Source organism: Pagrus pagrus (assembly GCF_965226575.1).
Source record: "Pagrus pagrus genome assembly, chromosome: 1".
NCBI lineage: Eukaryota > Metazoa > Chordata > Actinopteri > Spariformes > Sparidae > Pagrus > Pagrus pagrus.
The window spans coordinates 3,165,059-3,192,457 of record NC_140185.1 but is presented as its reverse complement, the minus strand read 5'-3'; the positions used below and the strand labels follow the sequence as shown (position 1 = coordinate 3,192,457).

The 27,399-nt window shown below is 40.8% G+C and overlaps 1 protein-coding gene across 3 annotated transcripts in view; it reads right to left on the bottom strand.

Moving 5' to 3' along the window:
• The window catches only part of mtss1lb (MTSS I-BAR domain containing 2b), an 89,184-nt gene that overhangs the window by 44,044 nt on the left and 17,741 nt on the right, over positions 1-27,399 (bottom strand). For all 3 annotated transcript variants that reach the window (XM_084353032.1, XM_084353030.1, XM_084353031.1), the window contains exons 2-3: positions 13,609-13,670; positions 12,983-13,056 (exon numbers count right to left, since the gene is read on the bottom strand). In XM_084353032.1, the coding sequence (XP_084209158.1) occupies positions 12,983-13,056; positions 13,609-13,670 (136 nt within the window). The remainder of the gene's footprint in view (positions 1-12,982; positions 13,057-13,608; positions 13,671-27,399) is intronic.

Sequence of the window (27,399 nt, the reverse complement as noted above, 5' to 3'; positions counted from 1 at the left end):
TACAATGATTCCATCCAGATTGCTGTGACTTTAAAGAGAACTGTTGATATACCACAGCAAATAACTGAGGAGCTTTACCATCAGCTGGTTGAAATTAATGGACAGATGTATACACAAAATAAGGCTGTCAGAAAAAAATACATTGTCTGTCTACATTAGAATGGTAAAACATATAGTCTCCACTTAAATATCTTTTTCTGAATGTTGGAATGCACCGTATGTGTCCCAGACTGCATACCATATTAATATTTCTACAAAAGGTGTAGGTGTTCATGACCTGATTTTCTTATTCAGAGGTGAAGGGGGTTGGTAGTGGAGTTACAGGTGTGAAGGCTGGCAAGCCAGTGACACCCACCACTGGATATTTTTAAGATCTTGGGACAATTTGTAGCCGTCTTTGTGGCAACTAAAGACTGATATTTTAAGCCAAAACTTGATTATTTCCAGACCCTAACCAAGGGGTTTTGTGGCTAAACCTAACCAGAGCATAATCACAGAAACCTAAAGGAAAGTAAAGATGCAACATAAAGAAATGTACATTTTTAACATATCAGTGGTTTGCAGAAACGTACATTTCCAAACATTTCTTGCTGCGATTATGTTTAAAAATGTATCTGGAGGAATAACGGGTTGGACAAAGCACCTCAAAACATAACACACTGGCATCTGTGTGTGCCACTGTTGCCATGGCAACACACCCCGTGGCAGAGCCGCAGAGCAGAGAGACAGGGATGGAGGGTAGAGAAATGAATGAAAAGGATGAATGAAAATTAAGTTTACACACACCTAACTACGTGCAAGCACTTGTTCCTTCAAATCACTTTGTGTTCGTGTGTATTTCTATTGTCACAAGAAGGTACAACTGAGCAGTGTTTCGGCGAGTCATACCATCAAACTCTTGAAAGTGTTACTCAAACTGACCATCCCGTAATTGTGTTTCATCGTCTCACCAGTTTTCAAAAGCAACAACACACCCTACTCACAACTGCCATTCAAACCTACAGAGCCTGAGTGATGCTCAAAAGATTCAGTGTGGAGAATCCCTTTAAGTTTAGAGAAAGGACTGAGATTAGCCATGTAGTTCTGATCATACGGTCAGGGTTTACAGAATAATGGAGTCAGATGTAGTCAATGGAGGGACCTCAGAAGGATAGAAGTACAAGGGAGAGTGTGTGTGTGTGTGTGTGTGTGTGTGTGTGTGTGTGTGTGTGTGTGTGTGTGTGTGTGTGTGTACAGCTGAGCCAGCAGCAGCCACACCAGTTATCACGCCTGGCTGATGGCTGTTAATGCAGCGGATTAACACCCAACTCTCAGTAACTCTGAGCACACACATGCTCACACACACTAACATACCCAGCTCCCGAACTGCAGCAAGTGCTTCATTATTAACACAAATTTTGTAAATCTGAAATAAGACAAACTCAAGTAAACTCACTGAGATGCACTCAACGCTGCAGTTAACAGCACATTTGACTACACACCATAACACACACATACACACTCCCTCTTACGTGCATACCACTCCTCACTCCAGCCTCTTGTCTCATTAAACAGAACTTGGCCTTGGAGCAGCAAGACTCACTGAGCTCAGCTTCCCATGCTTACTGAGTGAGTGCACTGCATGTGCGTGTGTGTGTGTGTGTGTGCGTGTTTGTGTGCAACAGAGCATGTCTTGTGTTGTTGACCTCTGGGACAATACTGCGCTGTGACATCAGGAAATGTCCTTAGAGAGCTGCCAGAGACAGAGAGAGGGATGGAGGGAAGGAGGAGGGCAAAGGAGGCATAGGAATGGGATAGGCATAGGATTAGATGGGAGAACCGTGTTGGGCAGCGAGAGGGAGCAGAGTGGAAGAGAGGAGTAGCATTTGGGGTGAGTGATGAGGGTAGGGGGAAACCCCGAAGAGTTGGATGTGTGAGAGAAAAGCTCCACAGAGGAAGGAGGGAGAGCGAGAAAGAGAGACAGTGACAGAGAGAGAGAGAGAGAGAGAGAGAGATGGGGGGTTGTAGGGAGAAATAAAGATACACAGTGTGGATGAGCCTTAATTAAAGACAATAATGTTGTTTTTTGTAGCTGTTCACAACAGCAAGCCTCTCAGTCATGGCCTACTTACAGAGGAAAAAGAGAAAGAAAGAAAGAAAGAAAGAAAGAAAGAATTGAAAACCTTTTTCAATTCAAATGATGACTAGACTGTTATCATTTGTACTGCCAGCGTCTTATACATTCAATCCAAATTATAAGTATTTATTTATTTGACGTATTAAAATCATTTTTATAGACAAATCGATTAATCGATGTCAGATATATCTAAAATACTTGTTTAAAGACTGAAAAGAGAATTATCCCCTTGCATCAATGTAGGCCACCAACTGTTAGTTGTTGGCTAGCTAGCAATGGACATACTAAGTGTGTCTGTACAAGTGTGCCTGTGTTTTTGTTGATAGCTCAGCCTAGGAGTGAACGCAGAACTCACCTGTGTTTATATCTGTTATTTTCCTCCTGTCCCTCTCCTTTTCCCTCTCGTCTCTGTGTTTAACACACTGAACTACAGTACCCATTACTGAATACAGTTGCTTAGTTATGCCTTACTGCCAAACAACAATACTCTCTTTCTGCTTTAATCTTCTAATTACATGATTTAGATAGTCTAGCTAAACTGTGGCTTCTGATTCTGTGACTGGCCCACTGGACATTAAAAAGAGACAAACTTCACTAAATTGTGATTGTAGGTCACTATGTATTCAGTAGGGTAAAGGTAAGGTCAGTTGCTAATCCTCATGCTAACCCAGTTCTGTATAGTACAAAAGCACAGTTCAAGCACTTTGGTTGCACGATCAACCGTATCAGATCAAATGGATCTCCAGTTGACCGTGAATGGCATGCTATCTGTGAAATGCAATTAAGCCATCTTGCTCAGATTTCTCCTCTCCTCTTGGCAACAACATGGCTATTTTTTCTCTGCCACCACTTCCATCTCTTTCTCACACACTCACTCTCTCTCTTTCTCCTTGTTGCCTGGCAACTGTGCTCGTAAATGTGATCCCACTTGTCTGTGATTGGCTGAAGGGACGGCAGATCCATGTCAGAGTCGGCGAGAAAAGGGGGAGACACATATGCATCACATACAGAAGGTATAAACTTACAAATAACAGTTTTTGGAGTATAAGAGCCTTGCACGAACCCACTGCCCATTGTTCCCATTGCATGTAATTTCAACAGGCTGAACCATGCATATGTGAATGTGCGTGTGTGTGGTCACAGTTGCTTGGCATGCTCTGTGCACAGGCTTCATGTTTACACACACATGCCTGTGAGCTGATATGCATGCATTTACATTTACATTTAGGGCATTTAGCTTTTGTCCAAAGCGACTTACAATAAGTACATTTGTCACCAGAAAGAAACCACAACATATCACCGTCGATAAAGTAGAAAAGAAAAAAACAGTTTTCAAGCCCTCGTCTGAGCATAGTAGCTGCTATTTATCAAGGATACCTTAAGTACATAAGTGCTATGATTGAAGTGCTAAGGGTAAGAACATACAAGCGCATACACGTTATTTGTTTCTTTTTGTTTCTTTTTTTGGGGTGGGTGGGGGGTGGGAGGGAGTCAAGCTTCTGCGAGGTCAAGGTGAAGTCTGAACAAGTGAGTCTTGAGTCTTTTGCGGAAGATGGCGAGTGACTCTGCTGTCCTGACATTGGTCGGGAGTTCGTTCCACCACTGAGGCGCCAGAACAGAGAAGAGTCGTGACTTCGCTGAGCGGCCTTTGTTTGCTCTAAGCGATGGTGGTACCAGCCGGCCAGCTGATGTAGTGGAGCGAAGTGCTCGCGCTGGGGCATGTGGTCTGACCAGTGTTTGGAGGAAGATGGGTGCAGGTCCGTTGATGGCCTTGAAGGCCAGTACCATCGTCTTGAATAGGATGCGGGCCACAACAGGAAGCCAATGGAGATCATGGAGGAGGGGGGTCACGTGGGAGAATTTGGGTAGATTGAAAACAAGGCACGCTGCAGCCTTCTGGATACGCTGCAACAGTTTAGTCGCAGAGGCTGGGAGTCCAGCCAAGCGCGAGTTGCAGTAGTCCAGGCTGGAGATGACCAGCGCTTGGACCAGGACTTGCATTATGTCCTTTGTGAAGAAAGGCCGGATCCTCAGAATGTTGTAGAGGGCAAATCTGCAGGCTCGGGCCACAGCAGTGATGTTTGGGGCGCAGGATAGTCCATTGTCGAGGATTACACCCAGGTTCCTCGCAGTCGATGAAGACGATACCATGATGTCCTCGACAGTGACTGACAGGTCCATGCGAGGGCTTTCCCCGGGATGAAGAGGAGTTCAGTTTTACTAAGGTTGAGCTTGAGGTGTTGCGCAGTTGTCCAAGCGGAGATGCCTGTCAGACATTCCGAGATGCGCGTTGCAACATGGGTGTTGGAGGATGGGGGAAAGAGAGGAACAGTTGGGTGTCGTCTGCATAACAGTGGTAAGAGAATCCATGTGATGTGATTGCAGAGCCTAGTGATCTAGTGTATAGTGAAAACAGAAGTGGTGTGTGTGTGTGTGTGTGTGTGTGTGTGTGTGTGTGTGTGTGTGTGTTTGTGTGTGTGTGATGGTATTAACTAGCAGGTGGTCCTTGCAGGGGAGTGCCATGTTGTAAGTTGAATAAGGGAAAGCACTCTTGCTGAGTTGCATGTATGTGTGTGTGTGTGTGTGTGTGTGTGTAACTGTATTAACTTAAATGGCCTCACATCTGAGTGTTACCTCTCTTCCCGCCCAGGGAGTTGTAAGTGCAGCCACCATGGAGCGCTCTGCCAGGCAGCCAGCTAGTTAATGAGCGAGTGTTGAATACTTTTTATTACACTGGATGAACACACACATCCACACTCCGCAGACAAGCTTTGAAACAAAGGCAAACGAGCAGCATTTGGTGATCATATTTTTTTTTTTACCCACTTTGTTGACTCTTCATTTACCCATGATTGTTTACTTAAAAATTACTAGTCAGTTGTAACACCTGAACAGCAAACCCTGTGAATGAGGCTGAATGGAAAACAAATTAGCATGTGAGCAGTCCAAACAGTTAGCTTATAGTAATTTGTTGAAATAGTGTTGTATGAAAAGTTCAAATAGATAGCTAACTGCTGATGTATGAAAAGTCTAAATAAATAAAGGTCATTGAAAAGATAGTTAAGAGTAATATATTAACAGGTGAAACAGTAAATGGTTTAAACATCCAGCTTCTGCTACAAAAAGCACAGAATGCAGACTTGGCCAAACCCAACTAAACACTGAATGATAAATTCTATGAAAAATGTTTTGATGCATTATTTCTTGGAGGGAGAAATGTAGACTTAATGTAGACTGCTAGGTCCAACTTACAGAACATTTACCCCAAACGATCTCAAACATAAAACACCATGTCAAAGAACCAGCACAAAATGCTACATCAGCTCCCAAGCTCAGAGGACAGAGGAACTTGGTGTATGAAGTTTTATGTTTTATCATTGATTTCTCAATGAGGACCAGTAACTATACAAGCTTAGAATGGATTGATTTGATTGACTTCGATCTAGAAAGCTGTACGTTTGGCCACGTATTTTGTTGTTGTATTGTTTATTTGGTAGGTTAGTCTATTTAACTCTCCATTAGCATGTTATGCAATGACGTTGGACCTATGTTGTAATATTGAGGTACAGTCAAGAGAACCTGTGAACGTTCAGCTTCATTTAGGTTGGATGCTGGTACCTTTAAAGCTTTTTAATGTTGCTTTTTGTACTTTATACTACAGCGCTAGCTCAGCTAGCATTAGCTCTACTGATAGACGTGCCCTGAAGATAACGATATAGCTGGTTGTGACCCATTTATTGCAGTGTGGCCAACATAGTTAATCTAGTGATGGGGTGCAGATTTTTTTTCCTCACTGATCAAGTGATTGGTTGAAGAGGAGGTAAAATTTTTGTCGACCAAGATTTTCTTCGGGAGACAACAGCACGATGGCTAATCTGACCAGGCTGAAGGGGTAATTATGACAAAAAGAAAAAAGAAAAAAAGGTTGGGAGCGATTGACTTAGCTGATGCTTGTATCCACAGTGACAGCACAGGCCTGCTGCTGAAGACTTCCTCACAATGCCCTACAACAGTTCTCTGTCTATTTTCTGTCCGTATTGCTTGCTAGACTCTATGCTCTCTCAAGCATGAAGCTCTCTGTCTTTTCATACAGTCATCAATCCGTTCCACAGAGATCTGGAACAATCCTCAACTGTTGGTCTGCATCGTTTTACTACCATTTAAACACATTAACAGTCATTTCACCACACTGAGCAACTGTGCCTCAAATCTGAGGTTCTCTGTTTACTGCAAATCAGCGTACTCTTCTTCTTTGTGTCATGTTTTAAATGTGCTGTGTGCAGTAGGTTTAAACACCAATATATTGTTCTATAATTATAATGCCTACCTTGGTACTGTTACTGCAAATGCATGAGACCACTGTGAGGATCACTGGCAACCTCTGTGTCACAGCAGGGGTAATATTAGTCGTAGTGTTTCTCCAAATCAAGACCACATTTCCCATAAACTTCATTGCTTCCTGCCCCCCAGCTCCTTCCTTTGGCTTCACTGAAGAAAAAGATAAACATGTTGGAAATGAGTTTTCCAGCCTCTTTTCTCTCATTTCCACCATCTGCAGTTGAGATAAACCTCAACTCTGTTTTTGTCTTATTCTTGTTTTGAAGAAAAACAATCACTCTTGTTCTTTTTATACAGGATTATTTTTCATCATTAAGTGTATAGGGGGCAATAGAAAAAGCACCAAGACAGTGTGCCTGTTTGGCATCATCAGCCATTAAACTATAAAGCTATGGAGCAATGTGGCTGCATGGCACTTTTTGACAGGGGCTTTCTTACACACAAGGAAAAGACTGGATAAATCTAAGTGTCATCATTGACTGTACTTACATTAATTAAGCCAGATGACTTTATGGTTATCAGATTGACATTACAGTGCATCCTGTTTCTAAACCACTAACAAATTATTAATCTAAACGTAGTCAATTCAGATTAAACTGTTTTCCTAATGTATTGCATTTAAGGATTGAATATGTTTAAGTATTAGCATGCCAAACTAAAGAAAGGATTTAAAAGCGTCTTCTAATCTCCAGGAGCATTAAGCTTTCTTGAATTTACCATACATTGACTGAGCATTTGGCTTTTGCATGTCAAGATGTCAAGACCGACGTGGCTGTACTCAGATAGGTGTTAGTGATTGGAGCAGAAAGTGTCTAGTAGCAGTAAATGTACAATACAGGTCACAGCTTGACCATGAGCAAACTACGCAGCTCCTCAATGCTCAAGAAGACTTCTGTTAAAGTGACCACTATTGCTATCAGTGCTTATATCATTGCTATTGCTGTCCATGCTAGTGATAGTTTGCTAAAACATCAATCTGGTAGCCATGGTAATGCATTATGTCCAAATTTTACCACGACCCAAGTGCCTGTTTGAAAAACAACATCAGTCCTTAATTCTGACTGGAGTGCGGCTTTGAAAATACAGTACATTTGAGTCAGACAAAACAGTAGAGATTAGAGTGGTGATCATGTCCTAAAATTCATGATCTGACAATGTATACTGTTATGGTCTGAAAAGTAACAGAAATAGCTATGGGAGTGAAGTATCTACAATGTCCTCTCACATTCTTTCATAGGGGAAAGCAATGAGGTAATGTTGAACATTGTTCATTGTCTTTTGTTGCGTTGTTTGATTACCCTTTTGGACATGCTCTGATCCAGCACTCTAAATTAATATTTTGCAAATCAACATGCAAACCATGTTTAAAATGCAACCAGACCTGCGTTAGATAATATACTCCTACACAGTACCTCTTTATTGTGCCATTTTAGTACTTTAGGCAAATGAATAAAGGGGGTTTTTCAGCTCTACGTCTACGTGCATGAAAGCAAGCATACATGCATACTTGTGTGTTTATGTATGTGTATAAGATTTATGATATTCATTATGGAACCATGTATTCAGCATTCAGATGAAGGCAGGCAGCCTGGCAATAAAACAGCCAGACACTCTGGACTGTCAGATCATCATCCTAATCATCTCTTACACACACATACACACACACACACACACACACACACACATGCACACACACACACACACACACACACACACACACACACACACACACACACACACACAGTAGTGCTTTACTGCTGTTCCTTGTGCCAAGTGTGCATAGTGAGAGTCCTGGGATTAACCCAGGTTTTACTGCCGCTACTGCAGAGAGAGTATAAAGATGAAAAGAGAGAGGAAGAGGGACTAAGTTGAATGAAGAGATACATCATCATCATCATCATTAACATCATCATCATCATCATCAAGTGTTTCCCTTTAGCATTTAACAGGAAAAGCTTTTCAGAGCTCAGAAGAGAACAGTAGCATTGTTAAGCACAGCATGCATGGTGCAGATAACCAGATACAACACCACCCTTAACCCTGCTTCCCAATGACGATTAGTTAAAGAACTTCATCTCCAAACATTCATTTTTATGTTCCGTACCGAGCTCAAGCATTGTACACTTCCTTGGCCCTGGCATGGTTGGAAGAGGTGTGCTTAGGCACAGTACGGTTGCTCATGCACAAGCACAAGCATGGGTGTGCAACATGGACATGAAGTATAATCATGCATATTACGCTGCCTTTTTATAATCATAAATCCAGGAACGTGAGAGTGCTGTCTGTAACCAAAACGACACAAAATAAGCCACAAAGAAGTCAGTAAAGTTACAGTCGTGTTCTCAGTGGTGCTCTCCATTGTGATGCGACCACGCTACGACATGATGGCGTATGTACAAGAGGCAAGTGTGCTCAGGGCCAGTTGCAGCTGGAGCAATGTGAGTGCAGTTCCAGCTAGGTACTGGGGAGGAGGGACAATCGATACGGAGCAACTTTGCTAAGTGTGAGTGCGCCCTTAGAGGCAAAACAACATAAGGATAAGGGACAAATAAGGATACACTGAAAGTTTATGATGACGTTGATACTGCTGTCTGCACCATGAAAGATGCTGGGTTTCATTGCAATGGTACTTACAAGACTGAAGAGTAGGAGATGACTAACAAGGCACAAATTAAAAATTGTATTAAGATTTTAAAAACCAGCTATGGTTTCCCTTCTCCATATCTTTGCCTGTGCAGGCCTACCATACTGTAATAAGATCATCTGAACTGAGAGACAAAACAGAGTCTGTGGTCTAGCTCTCCATCAAAAAGGGCCAGTAAGGCCAATAAACCACAGCTGCTTAAAACTACTCATGTAACGGCAGTTTAATTTGGACACCAACACTCTCTCTTGCATGTGGTTTCAGCAGCAGAAATGTCTCAAACAGTTCCCTGCTTAAAGGAAAGTGACAAAAAATCACTGATGCTTAAAGAGCTTAAAGTGGAGCATAAAATGTTTGTGTGACCTGATTTTAAAAAACTGGAAGAAACTTCCTTTTACAAAAAATGTTGTTAAGTGCCTGAGTATGCATGCAGTGTGTGTCTCCTCACTAAAACTGAAGCAAGGATGAAGATGAGCAGTTAAATGGTGCCAATTGGATAGATTATTAAACATGGGAAACACACCATGAGTTCTGACACACACACACACACACACACACACAGCCAGTTTGCCCTGGGGTAGGGGAATGTTTGGGCTATAAGAGGGGAGTGGAGAGCACATCTGAGAGTGCACTCAAATTCACCCCTCACCAGGGAATTCACAAACACTTGCACATTTCCTCCTGCTGGATTTCACCCACTTGCTAACTCTCTCTCTCTGTCACACACACCATCACAAACACAAGAAAAACTGTTTCTGCCACTCTCTATGCGGCCTTCTTTAACTTTATCAGCTTTAGAGGGAAACTTAAGATCTGGTGCCTAAACACTAGGGACCCAGCAGAAAACATTGCCTGGCTACGATCCAGCACAGCAAAACCAGTAGTCACACTTTTGGAGCACTATTTCGCATTGGCTGTCTTACACAGTATGTGATGCAGTATAAAGCTGAGTTCAGTAAACAGCTTTATTTAGAATTTTAAATTAAATTATTATAGTATAATATAGTATATAGTGAACTGCATACAATTTGCAAAGATGTTAATTTCAAAATAAGCGTATTAGTTGCTTATCCATCCAGACTTACTCATCAAGATTTGAATTAGGTTTTTCTCACCACAACCCGTTACTACAGTGAGTTGTCGCACCACTCTACGGTCATGCTAGTGACTTACCGAAGCTGCAGCAATGCTTTGGACTAAATGCTAAAATGCTCACAATCACAATGTTAGCAAGCTGATGTTTATCAGGTGTAATTTTAACTGTGTTCATATTAGTCATATTAGTTTAGTGCTAATTGGCATTCTAACATGCTAATTAGCACTAAGTACAGCTAAGGCTGATGGGAATGTCATGACCTAACAAATTGAGGGTCATGTCTTGAGCTAACAAACTGAACCTGAAGATGGTAGTAGATAAAAAGTTAAGAGATAACAAAAGTTCAACAAAGTAAACTCCAAGGTGGTGCTGCTGGATAAATCACTAAATGTAGTAAAATGTGAAATTCATCCTCAGGGACCGTGTATGTCTGTACCAACTTTCATGGCAATCCATCCAGTATTTAAGTCTGGCCCAAAGTGACGAACCAACCAACATTGCCATTTCTACTTTCATGCTACTAGCATATGGAAATGAGTTTGGCAAATATGAAGCAATAAGGACTTGGCATATTCCATCCAATTCAATATCACTATCATTAGTGGTTATGCAGTGCCTTGAAAGTGCAAAAATCTGGCCACCATGACTTCCAGAAATATTCCATATATAATATTCGGGAAGCCAATTTTTATATTTTCACCCAGCTGATGAAAAGACTTGGGTTCATAAAATTTGGTTGACATGCTGAATGAAACACAGCTGATGCAGGCTCATAAATGGGAGTGTCGGTACAAGAGCAGAGCATAGGATCATCAGTACCCTTTGGGCTTGATTCACACACATACACGCAAACTAAAATAAGTGGCACATTGATATACCCAATGGCAAGAAGACAGAGAGCATCATTATTGGTGGCATCTTCTTTCCCCATTCATTTAACAAATCTATTAGAGAACATCACAGACTGAGAAAGAGCAGCGATTGTACAGCAGTCTGTTAATGGACTCCAACAGGAATGACTCATCAGTACAGAAAGTACAAAGAGCCTCTGATGCACAGTCTGCATCTTCGTGCCAACATCATTTATGTTATATTTTTCCGTCTCTGTGTGTGGGGCAGTGGTAGTGGCATGTGTAATGAGCTGACAGAGCTTGGTGATTTCCTGTCTGGCCTGTAAAAGCAGCACGAGCCTCTTCCTGTATCCTCCTCTGTAGAATCCCACCTGGGGAAGCACACACATCGCCATCACATACACTGTCTGCCAGCTGCACCTAATAAGTCACAACAGGAGGAGAAATTCCCTATATCACAGCTGCAGTCGTCTCTCCTGTTTCCCTCTCTTCCCTCAGCGGTACCATAGTATTCAGATGGCCTTCAGTGGGCGCTGAGTGTTTGTCTGACCTTCTCAGCCCACACACATTAAAAGTAGTTCCGAGCTTTGAGCCCACACAGAGGATATCAAGAGTGTCAAGCCAAAAACACAAAATACAATCTACGGACTACAAGTCTATAAAGGATGGGTTTTTTGACCAGTGAGTTTTTGGTGAGTGCAGCGCTGGAAACAACACCATGTTGAGCTTTGTGTTCAAAATAAAAGATCTCAAACAATCCAGGATGCACAAGCAGTGAGGGGTGAGGTAGCAGACATTTTTGCCACAATGTCATGGAAACGTAATGATGGACAGATTCACTATTTGGAAGTGAGACATCTTGCTGAAAACAAGTCAAAATATTGCTCAAAGCTTCATTTGTATGCAGCACTTATCCTTGCATTTTCAACAATTGTTACCACATGTCCCAAAAATATTTTTTCCCATAAGCTTAAGTTGTTAAGGAAGAAAAACAGTGGATACAGTGGATACATTTTTGGGGGCATCACAACCCCCATGAGGTGACTCGTTTCACTGTAAGAATTGAATCCATTTGGTCTGATAACATTTGGAAAGAGCTAACTGTTCCCATGTAAGTTAGTGGAGGCCTAAACCAAAAGTTATCCATGGTCTTAACCTGTTGGCTCTGGCTAGCTAACATGACATGAAACAGAAGCTAGCAAGACTTTAAACAAAGTTAGCTCTACTTGTAGTGAGAAATTAACTATCTCCCACAAGACAGAGACTCTTGAACTTTACTGATTCTCTATTAACATCTAAACCCTGTATTCAAATCAGGTTCTAAATATTCTTGTTACTGCTGAAGTAATAAACCTGCACTTGTTTCAATGTTTCTGCTTACTTTCAACCCTGACAATAATAAAACTCAGACAGAATTCAGGGTTTTTATGCTCCACACATTTAAACATTTCAGGATAAGCCAGGCTTGCATAATCTACCAACAAACAGCAGCTTCCTCCAAAAAACACTGGTATCAACTTTCATAAAGCAGTGCTGTTTGCAACACACTGCGCAAAACTCCTATTGCATTAGAAAGTTTACAAGACGTCCTGCTACAAAAATACCTTTCATTGACCTCTGCGAGATCCTTCCTTCATTTCTGCCTCTGTAAATAGTGCAGTGTAATTGCTTTGAAGTTTGGGACAAAGTGTACCTTTAGGCTGCTGGAAACACTTTCATCAGTCGACGGAGAATTTAGCAGGCTGCTTGATAATATCTCAACAACATAACAAGATTTCTAATAGTGCTGCCATGTGGACACTCTTCAAAAGAGCAAAACACAGCACGGTATTGGCAAAGGGACATAGTGTATACCAATGCACACAGCTTATAGTTTTCAGGGCTGGGAATTGGTTTTCTTGACACACTCACACGCCCACACACAGCTCTTATCCTACCTCTGGTGTTGGTAGCCATGTCTGCCACCTTCTGAAAGGCGTCCAGGAAGGCCACAGCAGCCAGTACAGTGGTTCTAGGTGAACAGAAAACATTCAGTAATGTTTAATGAGAAACTGCTTCGACCTGATTTGACTATTCAATAGCCAGGTTTTGCACTGGTAATGTACATGTAGCGATGGCTTCATTGATTTAGCAGTAGATTTGATCTAGTGGTATTTCGCTAAATCCAGCATCAGTGTAATCCACATCTGTAGGCGGTTACATCCCTGCCCACAGCTACAGGAAAAAACAGTAACAGAGCATTTCTCTCCTTTGCATATTTTATTTAGAAACTTAATTTTTCAGTTTAGCTTTTTGTTAATTTGAAAGGACGTCTAATTAAAAGCAGGCATGTATCCCAGAATTTGAATGCAGTTTAAAGAGCAACAACCCATGAAATTACTGTATTTACATGATGTCATATGGTGAGTAAGACTAGACTAGAACCCATCATCATCGAACCCACAGTATGTGAATTCTTGCCAATTCAAGTAATGGAAACGCAGCAATGTAGCATGTAGAGCATTACACTTTGGAAACACTTTTTATGTATTTGTTGTGCCATTTGGTTGTGAAAGAAGCTTACCGGAGTTGAGAATGCAGCTTTGTGGCCTTGGCGCTGAAGTCCTCCCACACAGGATAGGAGCACTGGCAACACACAGACGACAGCACACATTATTATCCACTCATTTTACATATTGATAAACAACTTATCCAGCATGCCAAAACCTCACTGTAAATCAAAATCAAATTTCATTTAGTCCAGAGTAGTTGGATGTTACAGTGTAATGCCTCTGATTACACATTCATACAAGTTCAAGGTCACATCACTTTGCTTCGTTCTAAAAACTTGGTCACCATAATGGAAAATTGGGCACTGTGTTGTATTTAGACTACAACCATTTTATCTCCCTCTCTTCCTCCCCTCTGGTTATTATCTCTCCTTCTGCCTCTCTCACTCGGCGTCTCTTTGTTTATCTCTCTCACTTCCTCCATGATCTCAAGTCAATTTTGAGTTACAGTTCAGTTACAGTCCAGAGCAATTTACTGACACAAAATACAAAAGTAGTTCTTGGCAAAGCAAAACACAGTGTGACATTGCATTTGACATGACAAGAATATTTACTTGTAATTTTACTCAAGTACTGTACTTCCGTACAATTTTGACATACTTGTTCATACTGGTTCTTTCTTTTTTCTTGTTCTTTGACTGTGATGTGCAGTGTTTGATACTAGATTGCTGTTTTTACATACATCTACTGAGGTTCTGGAAAAATGTGAGTTTTTCACTTTTTCTTCACATTTCATGTATAAAACAATTAAAAAATAAACTGGATAATGTAAAATAATGGTTTGTTGCAGCCCTAAATAGTGTGCTATACCTTCCCACTGCAACATCTTAATGCTGAAACTATATTGTTATATAAAACAATCTAACAGGTCTAGAATGATTAGTTCATTATTGGTACTTCAGGTACATTTTGCTGATAAAAATGTTCTTCTGACATTTTGACTTTCACTGAATAACACTTAGTGTTAAAATAGTTAATGGCTCATTATTTCAATAATAACCTGATTCTGTAATAATGATAATCATGATCATCATCATGATTATCATGATCATCATTTAGTTGAGGAAATAAAATCTTTTTTCATTTATTCTCAATTTCAAAGAGCATAATTTTTTCAGCTCCTGTCATCAGCCCTATTCCCTATCCTCTTCTCTACAAAAGCACACACACCCCTACCCCACTTTCTGCTCCATCCATACCCTGCATCTCCCCCTTTTTTCACCCTTTCTCAACCTCCTCTCTCATCCCCCAAAACAGCAGCTTCCCCTCCTCTCCTCCCTATGCAGCAATCTAATCCATCTACCAAAACGCACACACACGTGCATACACACGTGCACACACTATCTCACACACACACACACACACACACACACACATATATATATATATATATATATATATATGCATATGTAGGTATGTATACACACAGTACGGAACAACAGCCACTGGCATCAGGCAGCATCAAAGGGTTCAACTGGAGCAGCCAGGGTTGCAAACACAATTCAAAGCTGAAGCTGTGTCTCTAATGGATGCTGCTCCCCCATCCTCCCACCCCTCCTTTAGACTGGATGACTGCTCTATCACACACACCCAGCCTCAGCACATATTACATTTTACTTGATCCGGGTTAACCCATAACCCTGTTAAATGCCTGCAAATTGTGTGCATGGGGGTGGGTGTTTATATTTGTGTCAGTATGAGGAAGATACTTAGAATCTGCAAATATGAAAAATAGAAATGTTAGGAAATACAGGCAATAATTTAAAAATGAAGGCAGAGGAGGACAGTAGGAAGGAAATATGTGTCTGTGTGCGTGTGTGTGTGCTGGGGGTGGGGCATCCTGTCGTGATGTCAGACTGGCACAGACAGTATGGGCTGTGTACTCTTTGATCTGGCCTGTTTGATGTGGCTTAATTTGGTCTGAAATCACAGTCCTATTTCCCCTTGGTACCGAAAGCTACCCCCTCCACCATTCACCATCCAGCACCGACACACACACACACACACACACTCACACACACCCTGCTCCCTCCCATTGCAGGCTGTTTGAAGTGCTCTACGGAGCTTAAGTATTGTGGATGGGAGATAAGGCAAAGTGACGCCCTTCTACTTACACACACACACATTCATACACACGCACACACACACATTCATACACACACTCATACATACACATATGAGCAGCCCTGCATCTCATTAGCATATTTTGGCATTTCAATCCAGTAAAAGAGCCTGGTGGCAAGTGACCAAGTGATGATTGAGTGTGCATGTGTATGATTGCTTCCCATTCCTTAATATGCAGGTCTCCCCCCCACCACCACCCACACACACACACACACACACACTGCATTAGTATGCTGCTGTGAAGTACTGTAAGTAGCCAAGACATGGACTACCTGAAGTATTTTTTTTTCAACTGTGACCAAACCAAGTTAACAGTTACCTGCTAAACTCACTTTAATATGAGGGAGTAGAGGAGAAATGCAGCAGTACTGTGAAAACGCACCATGTTAGAAATGTACAGTGTTGAATGTGTATAGACATTGTGGGTTATGAATGGTAAATGGATGTTTGTATGTGTAAATTTACATATGTCATTACTTGTGTGCATGCAAGCAGTGTATATCGATAAAGATGCCACAGAAAGTTCATCAGTCAAACCAGTAAAATATTTGATGTATATTTTAAATATAAATATATATTTATATGAGATGCCATGAAAACCGATGTTTCAGGTTCAGTTCCAGAAGTAAGGTAACAGAGTCAAAATGACATGTGTAACCATGCAAATTACTCAAAATCCAGCAGTACAACATAACCTTGCTCTAACTCCCTTTGTCAAGACAGAAAATGTATTCATATTTGACTAAGTCGATGTAATTAGCCACCATTAACAAATAGCATTTCCCACATGCCTTTGGCTAGACATAAAGCTGACTGCATTAGCACCATCTGTGCAGTCTTTATTCCCCAACATTTTGTGCAATGACCGTATGCTGGTGTGCCTTTGTCTGTATTCCTCCCCTGGTCAGATTTGACAGATCTCAGCACTGACCACAAAACTCCATGTCTTTCTGTTCATTAATTTAGTCCAGTCCCTCCTTGTTCATCTCATCTCTGTACATTATGAATGCTAACTAAGGTGAACTGACATCTAATCACACCCACTGCGTCTTTCTGCCAACTTTGTATGCAATCACAATGACTTTTTCCTCAGACTCCTTTGGACCTTCATTGGTTTCATGTCACCTTTGTGACAGACTGAGGCCAGCTGAGTGGTAAGCTATCAGAATGGTGTACATGTTTCTTAGATAGCATATCATGTATTAATGATAAGAGAGTTACACTTATGATGCTGTGTTCAACACGTTCTCACTTCCAACTCCTCAAATATGGCAGCTTGGTCAGTGACCTTAAGCTTTAAACTGTGACACCCTATCTGCCCCTCAAGCGTCAGTTTAGGATGTGTAGGGCTCCGTGGTTCAGGTATGCTATAATATGTAATATGCAAAAGCCTATTAGGTTGAGGAAAAGATCATACTTGGGTTAAAATAACCCCATTTCATCCAAACATCCCCCCACTTGGACTTTACTTCCTCTACTGCACTACAAGGGTGCTTCAACAAATGACACTATAGGTGAACCTACTGCGTCAAACTTTGAAGTGTTATCCTGATCTGTATTTGACACATTGGGAGTGAGAACAAGAGTTTGGATTACATGCACTGCTGCTCTGCAAACATTAAATGTGAGCTATGGTTAAAAAAAAGGTGAGATATTAAACATAATTAAACTCACAAAGTGTTGCATTCTAATTAAAAGTTTATTAGATAGAGTATTGATGGTGAACACCTGGAAACCTTTAACTTTCTCAGAACGACCGACCAAAGAAGCTGTCATTAGGAGAGTGCATCTCGACATTAGGGCTGCCACGATTAGTCGACTAGTCACGATTACGTCGACTATTAAAATCGTCGACAACTAATTTAATAGTCGACGCGTCGTTTTTTTTTTTTTTTTAGACTTTGTTTTCTCTCTCAAAACTGCTGCAGCACCTTCCACTGCCGCGTCTGCCTTTCTGTTTTGACACACATGCGCAGTAGTGGTAATCTGGGTCAGCCGTGGTGTCACCTGAAGTTATACCAGACGGGCTCTCTGGTATCAGGGCTACCCGGCGGCAACGGAGCTCAAAAGTGTGGGAGCATTTTAAGAAAACAAAAGAGAAAAGTGTGCGATGCAATATCTGCAACACAGAACTCGCCTTTCACGGCGGCACAAGTGCGATGCACGAGCTCCTGAAAAGGAAGCACGTTGTTGCTGACAACGACGATGAAGAGGGACCGTTGTCTCGTTAAGCTAACTGGCTAGTTAGCTGCTAACATTAGCGTAAACAGAGAGCTAACTTACTACTTACTCATATTGATAGCTGTAAACGTTAACATTAGCGATGACGATTTGATTCATTAGCCTTAGGAACAAGAGCCTTGTGCAGTTTGGGATCATATAGAGTCAGAGTGTAGTAAAGTTGAATACAGTTGTGAGCACTGAGCACAAAATGCACTTTTGTTATATTCAGGGATGCAAACAGCGCGCCGAAAAGCGCAACTCGCTTTTTTCGTGGCCAATTAGGAGACTTGTGTGAATCGTTCAGATTCACGTCGGCCGAGCGTCTCAGCTCGCGTCAGTAAAATTAACAGGCTGACAGTGACAATCACGTGAAACTGAGGCGAAGTCATTCATGGTTGCCACAACCCAAAGCGGCGCGTAGCCGCGTGCATTCGGTGCGACGGCGACGCCGTTTTTACGTTGCTGTGTCAGGCAGGTGTTTCCCACGGAGCTCTGCCCCGTTTCAAAGGTGAAGGAAGCCCTCAGTGGAGAGACGTTGCCTCCGCGATGTAGAATGTGTTTTATAAAAGAGAAACACACATTTCAGGATCACTGACTTGTATCATCAAAACAGACACATGTAAAGACAGAAAGCTGGAAATCACTGGACATGTCTGTTGGGATTATACAAATCAACAGTGTAAAGTAGAGCTGTCAAGATGTATGCAACTTCAATAATTCCTTAGGTCAGCTAGTGCCTTATTCGTTTACTCAGCTGTTTGCACTTTATGCTACAATTGTTTGTTGCTACAAGCATATTTCATTAAAGTTTTAATGAACTATCATCTTAATTGTCTTCATTTTTAGTTAGCATATACCTTAAACACTTCAAGCTGAAAGCTAATGATTGTTATATAAGAGCAGCTGCATGCTGGTGCGATAAACTGTATGTTATACATTCAATTTACGTATGATCCGATTAGTCGACTAATCGAAAAAATAGTCGGTGATTAGTCGACTATCAAAATAATCGTTTGTGGCAGCCCTACTCGACATACATGCTAGTAGAACAGAGGCTAGCATCTGAAAAGGCATCATGACTTTGGCTCTCTACATAAGGGTACTCATAGAGATCATAACATCATTTCTGAACTTGTCATAAATATTTATCCCTGGTGTTTTATGACTGCTGGTATGCACAGTAAGTGTTACGTTCTATACATTTGGTACTTTTATTTTCACTGTTCCTTTGATTAGATGAAGCTTTATAGATCATTGTGGTAACACTGGGGAAACTGAATCATCTCACAAAGACAGAGGCAGTCTGTTCAAGGTCAAAGATCTGCTGTGTGAATTCTTCTGGAATCACTTTAGCATTTAAGGAGGTTACAAAGCTTTCCGACTGCAAGCTCCACGCTCCATAAATGTGTCTACGAGTGTGTGTTTGTCTCAGCCAGAGACCGCGACCATAACCGCCCTGCTCACATGATTGTATGACTTGGAATATCACGATGGCCGCTGGGCAAATGCATGAGTGTGTGAGAGACACAGAGCAGGAGACAGTGAGTATGTGAAAAAGCTCTAGGATTGTATACTATTGCATCACCACTTCCTGTGTCACAGAAGAACTCAGTGGGGCATGCATGATCGCCTCTTATGCACACACGCGCATATATCTACAGACACACTCACACATACTGCCTGATTAAACCCAGTGTAAATATATATCACAACTAGAAATGTATCCTATCTTTTAAGACTACAGAGGTTCCCAGATTCTAAGCATTCAGTGTATGGTATCAGAGCATGTGCACAATGACACATGCACAATGTTTTTGTCTTTCATTAATGGTATAAAATGAGGGAAATTCCCCTGTTGCACAATTCACCTTGATACTCCACCTTTACTTCTTCCTTCATACCCTCCCTTCCTTCCTCCAACCTTCCATGTGGTGAGCTGTAGTGCTGCCGTCTTCCTTTCATTTTCAGTGAAGTATGGCAAATTGCTCATAACAGGCAGCCCAAAAATGGATTTTGTCACTCCACTTTGCAACCATTCTTTGGATGATGTAAAAATGAAGTTTAATGCTACCATGGGCACAATATGTTTCCTATAGGTTTCACAGACTGCTGTATTTGCATACAGATCTCAGATTTGTTCAGTGTACTGTCTACATCTTTGGAGCTGAGGTGGAGCAGGCTAATCCTGAGAACCTATCATGGTCATCATACAGTCATCTTGACTGTGGTAAAAAAACACAGAAACAGCTCTACTTCCTACAAAACTGAGGTAGGCTCCTTTCTAAGGAGCATTAGAAAACATCCTGACTGGAAACATCACAAACCTGCATGCATGGACAGGAAGGCTCTACTGCGGGTGATTAAAACCACCCAGAACATCGCTGGTACCATCTACAGAGCAACAGCGACATCAGTGAAGTGAGATGTCTGCACAGAGCCAAAAGGATACTTAGAGACAACACCCACCCAGCCACAGTCTGTTAAACTTGCTGCCATCTGACAAAAGATACAGAAGTATCTGCTGCCATACCACCAGACTATGGAGCAGTTTCATTCCTCAGGCGGTGAGACTCCTCAATTCATCATCAACACTCAATCAACAGTTTATAAAATAGATGTAGCACAAAGGACTCAAACAAAGTTCTGTTTTTCATTCGCGTTTTTAAAAGATGACAAAAAATAAACCTTGCATAAAATAGGTCTAGTACTGTGTCCACTAACATAATTGCTGTAAGTTGACTTACAGAAATATCGACTCTTAAATTCACATACTTTTTAATCAATGCTGAAGTAATAAGCAACAGCTAGGGAGATGGTGGGACTCACTGCAGATTTTTTAGGGCAAAACACAACCAAATAAGAAATCTGCTAACATGAACATGAATGAATGTATGATCAGGGTAGATTAATTTAGTCTATACTTGATACTTGATGAATCTGTACTGAGATAAGTCATGCTGAGTTTGCTATCAGTTTCTGTTTGGTACATAACCAAGGATATACAGACAATCACCTGAAATACTTTTTGATACCGGACTTGCCTGTCATTTTTATGATTTTAGGCAGATTTATCAATGTAGTCAATATATGCATGATGCTGAGAAAAAGGGTGGCGATTTATGATGCTAATTCCTTCAATCAAGTTTAAACTTAATCTTTTTTTGTGTGTGTATAATTTAAATACTAGGCAAACTGTGCTTTACTCTCCACTTGATCCCTCATTTAAATCCTTCAGGGATCAACAATGATCCCTCATCCCTGATAACGAGCAATACATTGACTGCTTTTTCCTTTCCCAACACTGTTTCTTCCAGTAATCCTTCCAGTTTCATCTGGTCCTGACTCTGGGGTGCTGTCAACAGTCCACTGGCCTAGTTCTCAGAGCACCACCAGTCCACCCAGTCTGTCCAGCACTCTATTGAGAGCTCCACTCCACCACTCACTACAGTGGATGAGAAGCTTACTGTCTCCTCTCATTCTTTTGTTCCCTTTGTTTCCCCCACAGCAAGACAGAAAAACAGAGGAAATCCAGCAAGAGAGACAGAGGGGAGAGAGAAAACGGGTGGAGGCGGGCAGAGAGGGATGTAAGGATTAGCCAGATTTTTTGTTGTATAATCGAGCCAATTCACACGTTAAAAGAGAAATGCAAGACCCAAACAAAAGAGGCTAATTTCACAGTGCTTCATATGCATAATCGACTGGCTGGGAGTTTTTAAAAAAGAGGATCAAACTAATTTTTATCAAGGTTGGGGATGGATGTATAACCCACTGAAAAAAATGCTGCATATTATCTGTCTCCACGGAGGGAATGGCACTGTCTTTTGTCTGCTCTGTAGTCAGCTATACCATCACAGTGATTCACATTCACTCACATAGGTAGAGCGTACTGTCCCGCTTTTAAATACAGGAAGGAAATCAATACTGACATGAGACGGATAAATTAAGCTGGGCCTGTAAACAACATTTTGATAACACTAAATTGGATCTTGTCTAAATAATTTCATACAACGCTAATTTGCTGTTACACACAAAGACACCATTTCTGTCACTTTACTCACCCGGCAAACATCTCCCTGGGATTTGGAAACAAAATCACTGTTTTAATGTCACAGTTCTGTTACCTGATGGAGCTACCCATCTGTAAAATGTCCCAGGACCCAGGATACAGAAATGACAGCATTGGTTGGTCTTTGATCAAACATGTAAAAATCTTACATCAACACGTAAAAACTATTTTTTTCTGACAAGCATCTCAGGGGCTTTCAGTGGAGGCAAAATACAGAGTGCCTCTTGAATATCAGAAGAAGTGCTTACATTTTTATGAAACTAGCAGTGCGTGTTCAAAACATGCCGTTTGGCACAGATCAAGTTTGAAGTCTGCTGAACTACTGAAAGACTCTTCGCTGCCGCCTGGTTAATATCAAGAATGTTTGATATTTATCATTTAATATCTGGATGAATCTGTACTTTCCGAGTCGAACCATGACAACCAATGAGAGAGGCATCTCGGAGCAGCTGACAACATTGTAGCCCTTGTTGCTAATGTTAGCTAGCATACTACTATTGACAGAAACTTAAAATCTAACCTCCAGTTCTCACTGAAGAATAGAAAACCTGTGTCGACCGCGTCTCATCCGGACTCGCTTAACTTCCTGCTTTTCGTTGTTGCACCATGCTGATATCCATTTTGTTTATGTCTGCTTCCCCATGAGATCACATGAGAGGGATCATGTGTGAGCCAAGCTTCAGTCTGCTGAGCCATGAAGCGAGAGCGCTGAAGCTACGCCCCTGCTGCTGGACAGAGCAGTGTTCACTGTTTATTCAAAATGTATTAGATCATACTAGGGGCATCGCAATATTGCAATATTCACAATCTCCTTTATATTAAAAAATGAAAAACTGATATTGTGTTAATAAAACACGAATGACAATATAATCTGAATAATCCAGGGAAGATGTTCAGCCATTTTTTGTTTTCAAGTTCATCTGGTTGCCTTTTCACTAGAAACTGAGTAGTTGATGCCATTGTTCTTTTTGTACATTATCTTTTAACAGACTCTCTTCACCTCCCTACACTCATATTTTGGGGATCATTTATTTGCCAAAAAAACCCCACAAAAAACAAAGTTAAAGATAGATTTGATTGCTTCTATATATTTTGCAATAATATCGTTATCATAGAAGCTGAACATGTTGCATACACCAAATTCAACACTTGGGTCCCAGCAACACTGCTGCCAAGTGTGAAGTACTATATTACACAGCAAAGGCCACAGATTACATGATTTTTCTCTAATGTAAGCGTTAGTTAACTTTTCTAAATTTGACCAAACCTTAACCACTGAGGTTTTAGATTCAAGACACTCACATGAATCATTTTCATAATGGTCATATGCTGTTTTGTGGTTTCGGCTGGAGGAGACTACGATGAAGCAATGTGGGTGAAATGTAACTTGAATCTGTTTGGTATCATCTTAAACATTTTGGAGGATACAGTATGAAGTATGAAGCAGTATGAAGATAAGTGGAGTCATGACTTCCTCCGCCATGCTGAGTAAAATGCATCCCCCAGCACATTGGCTGGCACTTTGTTTCAAAGGGAAAAGGATCAGCATGCAGATGAGGAGACAGAGGCTGCCTCACTGCATAATTGATGAAGTGCAGCAGCTAATTCCAATCTAAACATAGTGATGAGGGGAAAGAGGAAACCATCTGCGTGCTCTTGTGTTTCTGCGCTGCAAGGACAGAGATCATAGACGCCCTATCAGTGAAACATCTGTCCAATAGGATGGCTGCACCGTGTTTTGGTTAAAACACTACTCATGAATGTCATGTAATATGTCAGACAGGGGTAGCCATGAATGTACACATCTCATGCTACTGTATCACAGCTGGAATGAAAGATGACAGATGAGGAGGAAAGGATAGCAGCACTGGTCTAAGCTACAACCATTTGGGTTTTTTGGATCGAGGGATCCGCAACTTTTCATTGTCATTTAGTGTAAAACCAGGGCTATAAGTCACATGACATGTACTCAAGAACAAATCGACCAAAAACCACTTTGTTAGTAAAAACAAAAAGGTCATTTTTTGCTTACTAGTACTTGAGTGTTGTTGAGTAATTCTTTAAATGGAAAACTTTTGTAATCTCATGTTTTTACCTTGCTACATTTTAAGTTTTAACTGTTATAGAGTAGCGTCAGAAAAAAGGTCACACAAAAAATCCAAAATATACTGTGTATGAATGGAACAAAAGAAAGGACTCAGCAGCCGCAGCAGAGAAGGAGCTGCTGGTGTGTCTGCAGCTGCAGGAGGGCAGGGCTCCATGCCCAGGTGACGCTCAGCACACTGATACTGAAAAGAAGCTGAAAAGACGGGTGTTGAACGTGTACATTCATTCACTAAGTGTCCAGTGGAGGCAGGAGTTTGGCCACATCCTGGTTGTGCCTTGCAGTTGGTGAGGAGTACAACGATGTATGACAATGCAATGAAATTTAGGATTATGTCATTATGAAAAAAAGGTTGGATGTACCCTAATAACTGACAAAGTGACACAAATCAAACTCAACCAAAGCATTGCCTGGTGCACGCTGGGTCAGGCTAAATGCTAAATGCTAACATGCTCATAGTGGATCCTCTAATGTCGACTTCTGTATTCACTTTGGAACCTTGAGTGAGCTCTGTGAGGCTTTTCTCCTGTTTTTGAAAAAATAGTCCTTGACATGTCAGTGTTTCCAACACACTAATTTATTCATGGCAGTCCGCCACAATATCAACATTGCATATTGATTTCATATTTTTGGAGCTGCGCGTCCCGTTCTCACTCATTAAAGACAGCGCACCTGTCAGTAAATAGCATGATGTTATATACTACGATACAGTGGATGGCGGTGTGGTTTTTAGTCTGCCAGTAAAATCAATCAATCATTTATACTCAAATTACAGGTGTAGGGCAGTGGACAGAGACTCGTACAAAACGTACAAAAAGAAACCTTTTTTCATTTTATGACGAGTGGCAACAAGTGTTGTGGTGTATAACTGCCACCTACTATTACAAAGCAGGAATAGAAAGTAACTGTGTCACTGGAATATTTAGGGAATATTATCATATGTGTATTATAAACACAATATATTTCATTTTTAAATATTCCAATTATCGCCAATATCAGTATATCTCGACAAACCTATTAGATAACTGCCAGGACCTAACCAAACTGCAACCATAACACAACATTAAGAGTCATTACACTGTACTGTAATGTTTGGCAGCAATCTTTATTTTGAAATCTAACCGGATGTCGCATTGCTAGCTTTACCATGGGGTCATGCACGTGTAAGTAAAACATCAAAGTTTGAAGTTTATCGGGCTTTGGTGATGCTTTATTCTGCTGCTAATCAATAAGAAGTGGCATATTCCTCTTTTCTACTCTAACATTGCTTGCTGCACCAGCCACTGTGTTCATACTTTTTATTTAGTGTCTGCAATTCTTGTTTTATTGTCTGAGGTTGGTCATTTTATCGGGTCAATTCTAGTAAGGTTACACAGAGGGAGGCTGTTGTTTAATCAGTTGTACACACAGACTGCAAAGTTCCTTTCTATACAAAGTGAATTTAGGGATTCAGTTCAAATGTATTTAATCAGGGCTCAGTTTTGCCCTTTGTATCGTTCAAATTTAAAGCAATTTATTTTGTAGCCTAATTTTTTTTATTTAACAGATCATCTGTATATCACATGTCATCATGCTACATTTCATTTTTTCTGAATTACTTTTTACTTTTATCTTAGTACATTTGTACACAAACATACTATTACTTTTACTTTGACAAAAGTGTCTGCTAAATGCCCTAAATGTACTGTAAATGTAAATGTACTGGGGCAAAATGTCTTTATCATAGTAACAGTATGTTTTATTGCATATATTCTTTCCGTCCCTGCTTAAAAGTCTGTCTAAATTAAAGGATGACTTTCTTTCCATCAAAAAATTGTTGGACAGATTTTTTTACAATTCTCACAAAGTCTTGAGATAAACCTCATGGCGCCTCAGTTATTATAAAAATATTCTGACGTAGAGTTGCCATTTCTGCTCTACTTAGCTTGCAGGTCAAAGCAGGATTTCAATGTATACTACATATACCTAAATATTCAGGAATGTGTCACAAAACATAGAGAGATTTATACACAGAACAGACAGCACACTGATAAAACAGGACTATAGTGGGGCTATCTACATTATCTTTCATTGGACGGTATGTTCACAAGCAGCCATCATTCATCCAAGTTCTTATAGGTATAAAGATGTCACTTAGCTGTTTCTTTCCTCCCTTTTGCTGGGCTGAATGTCATTATTATCTGCACTTCTGCAATCATGTGAAAGGGCTGTTGATGCACGCTGAAGATGCATTCGTCAGACCACTTAGTGTAAGTGACAGCAACTGCTGCTGTGACCCTCAGCACTTACAGAGATATGTATGGAGAGATAAGGAGGACAGGAACTTGACTTTGATGGATAATCATGATGAAACTCAAACAGATGAGACTGGATGTGTTCTAAAGTCTCAACACTGTGGGAAGATTTTGTTAAAGTGAAATATACAAGGAATTACAGCCAGTAATAGTGATTGCAAAAACTTGTGGCCTTTGTAGTGTTGCTGTGACCTCCAGAATTAGACTGTGTTCTGAACAGGAATAATACAGTTTCATACCAGGAAGAAGTCATACATAACATTCCTTTATACTTAATCATTTGACACCCATGCCAGTACCAATAAATCTGCAATGCACTAACTGACCAATATGCTGGCCTGATTTTGCTCATGATTTGGTTGTCCTTGGCCATTATGCAATGCACTGAGAGATGTTCTAATGTAGAGTTATTGAAACACATGACAGGAAGCAAGTCAGGGCTGAGCATATGTACAGGATACTGTGAGAGGTAGAGGCTGTCAGTGATGATGGAGAAGAGGGGCGGAGTTGCTTTATGGCTGAATACTGATGCTGCATTCAAATTTTTCTTCTCTGAATTTCTCCACATTTGCACCATCCTACTCAAGCTTCTGGCACTAAAAAGGAAAATAATTATTGATTTTTATAGACAGATAAATAAGCTTTTACTTAATCTGTAGTCTGATAACATTAGCATACAGGCCCCTCTATCCAAACATGTAAGCACAGGTAGTAGTTCGTTCTGGTATTTTCTACATGACAGAATGACATTGATGAAATTTATAGACAAAGTAATCTATTCTAATAAATATTTTCTATCTGACAGAACCGGTTAATAATTACATATCATTTATCCATTCTGAAAGATATTGTTCGCCTTGGCAGTCACACCTCCTCTACTTTAGTGCTCAACACTGGAGCCCCCCAGGGCTCTGTGCTCAGCCCCTTTCTGTTCACACTGTGCACCCATGACTGAACCACCAGACATCAAGACAACTCAATTGTGAAGTACGTG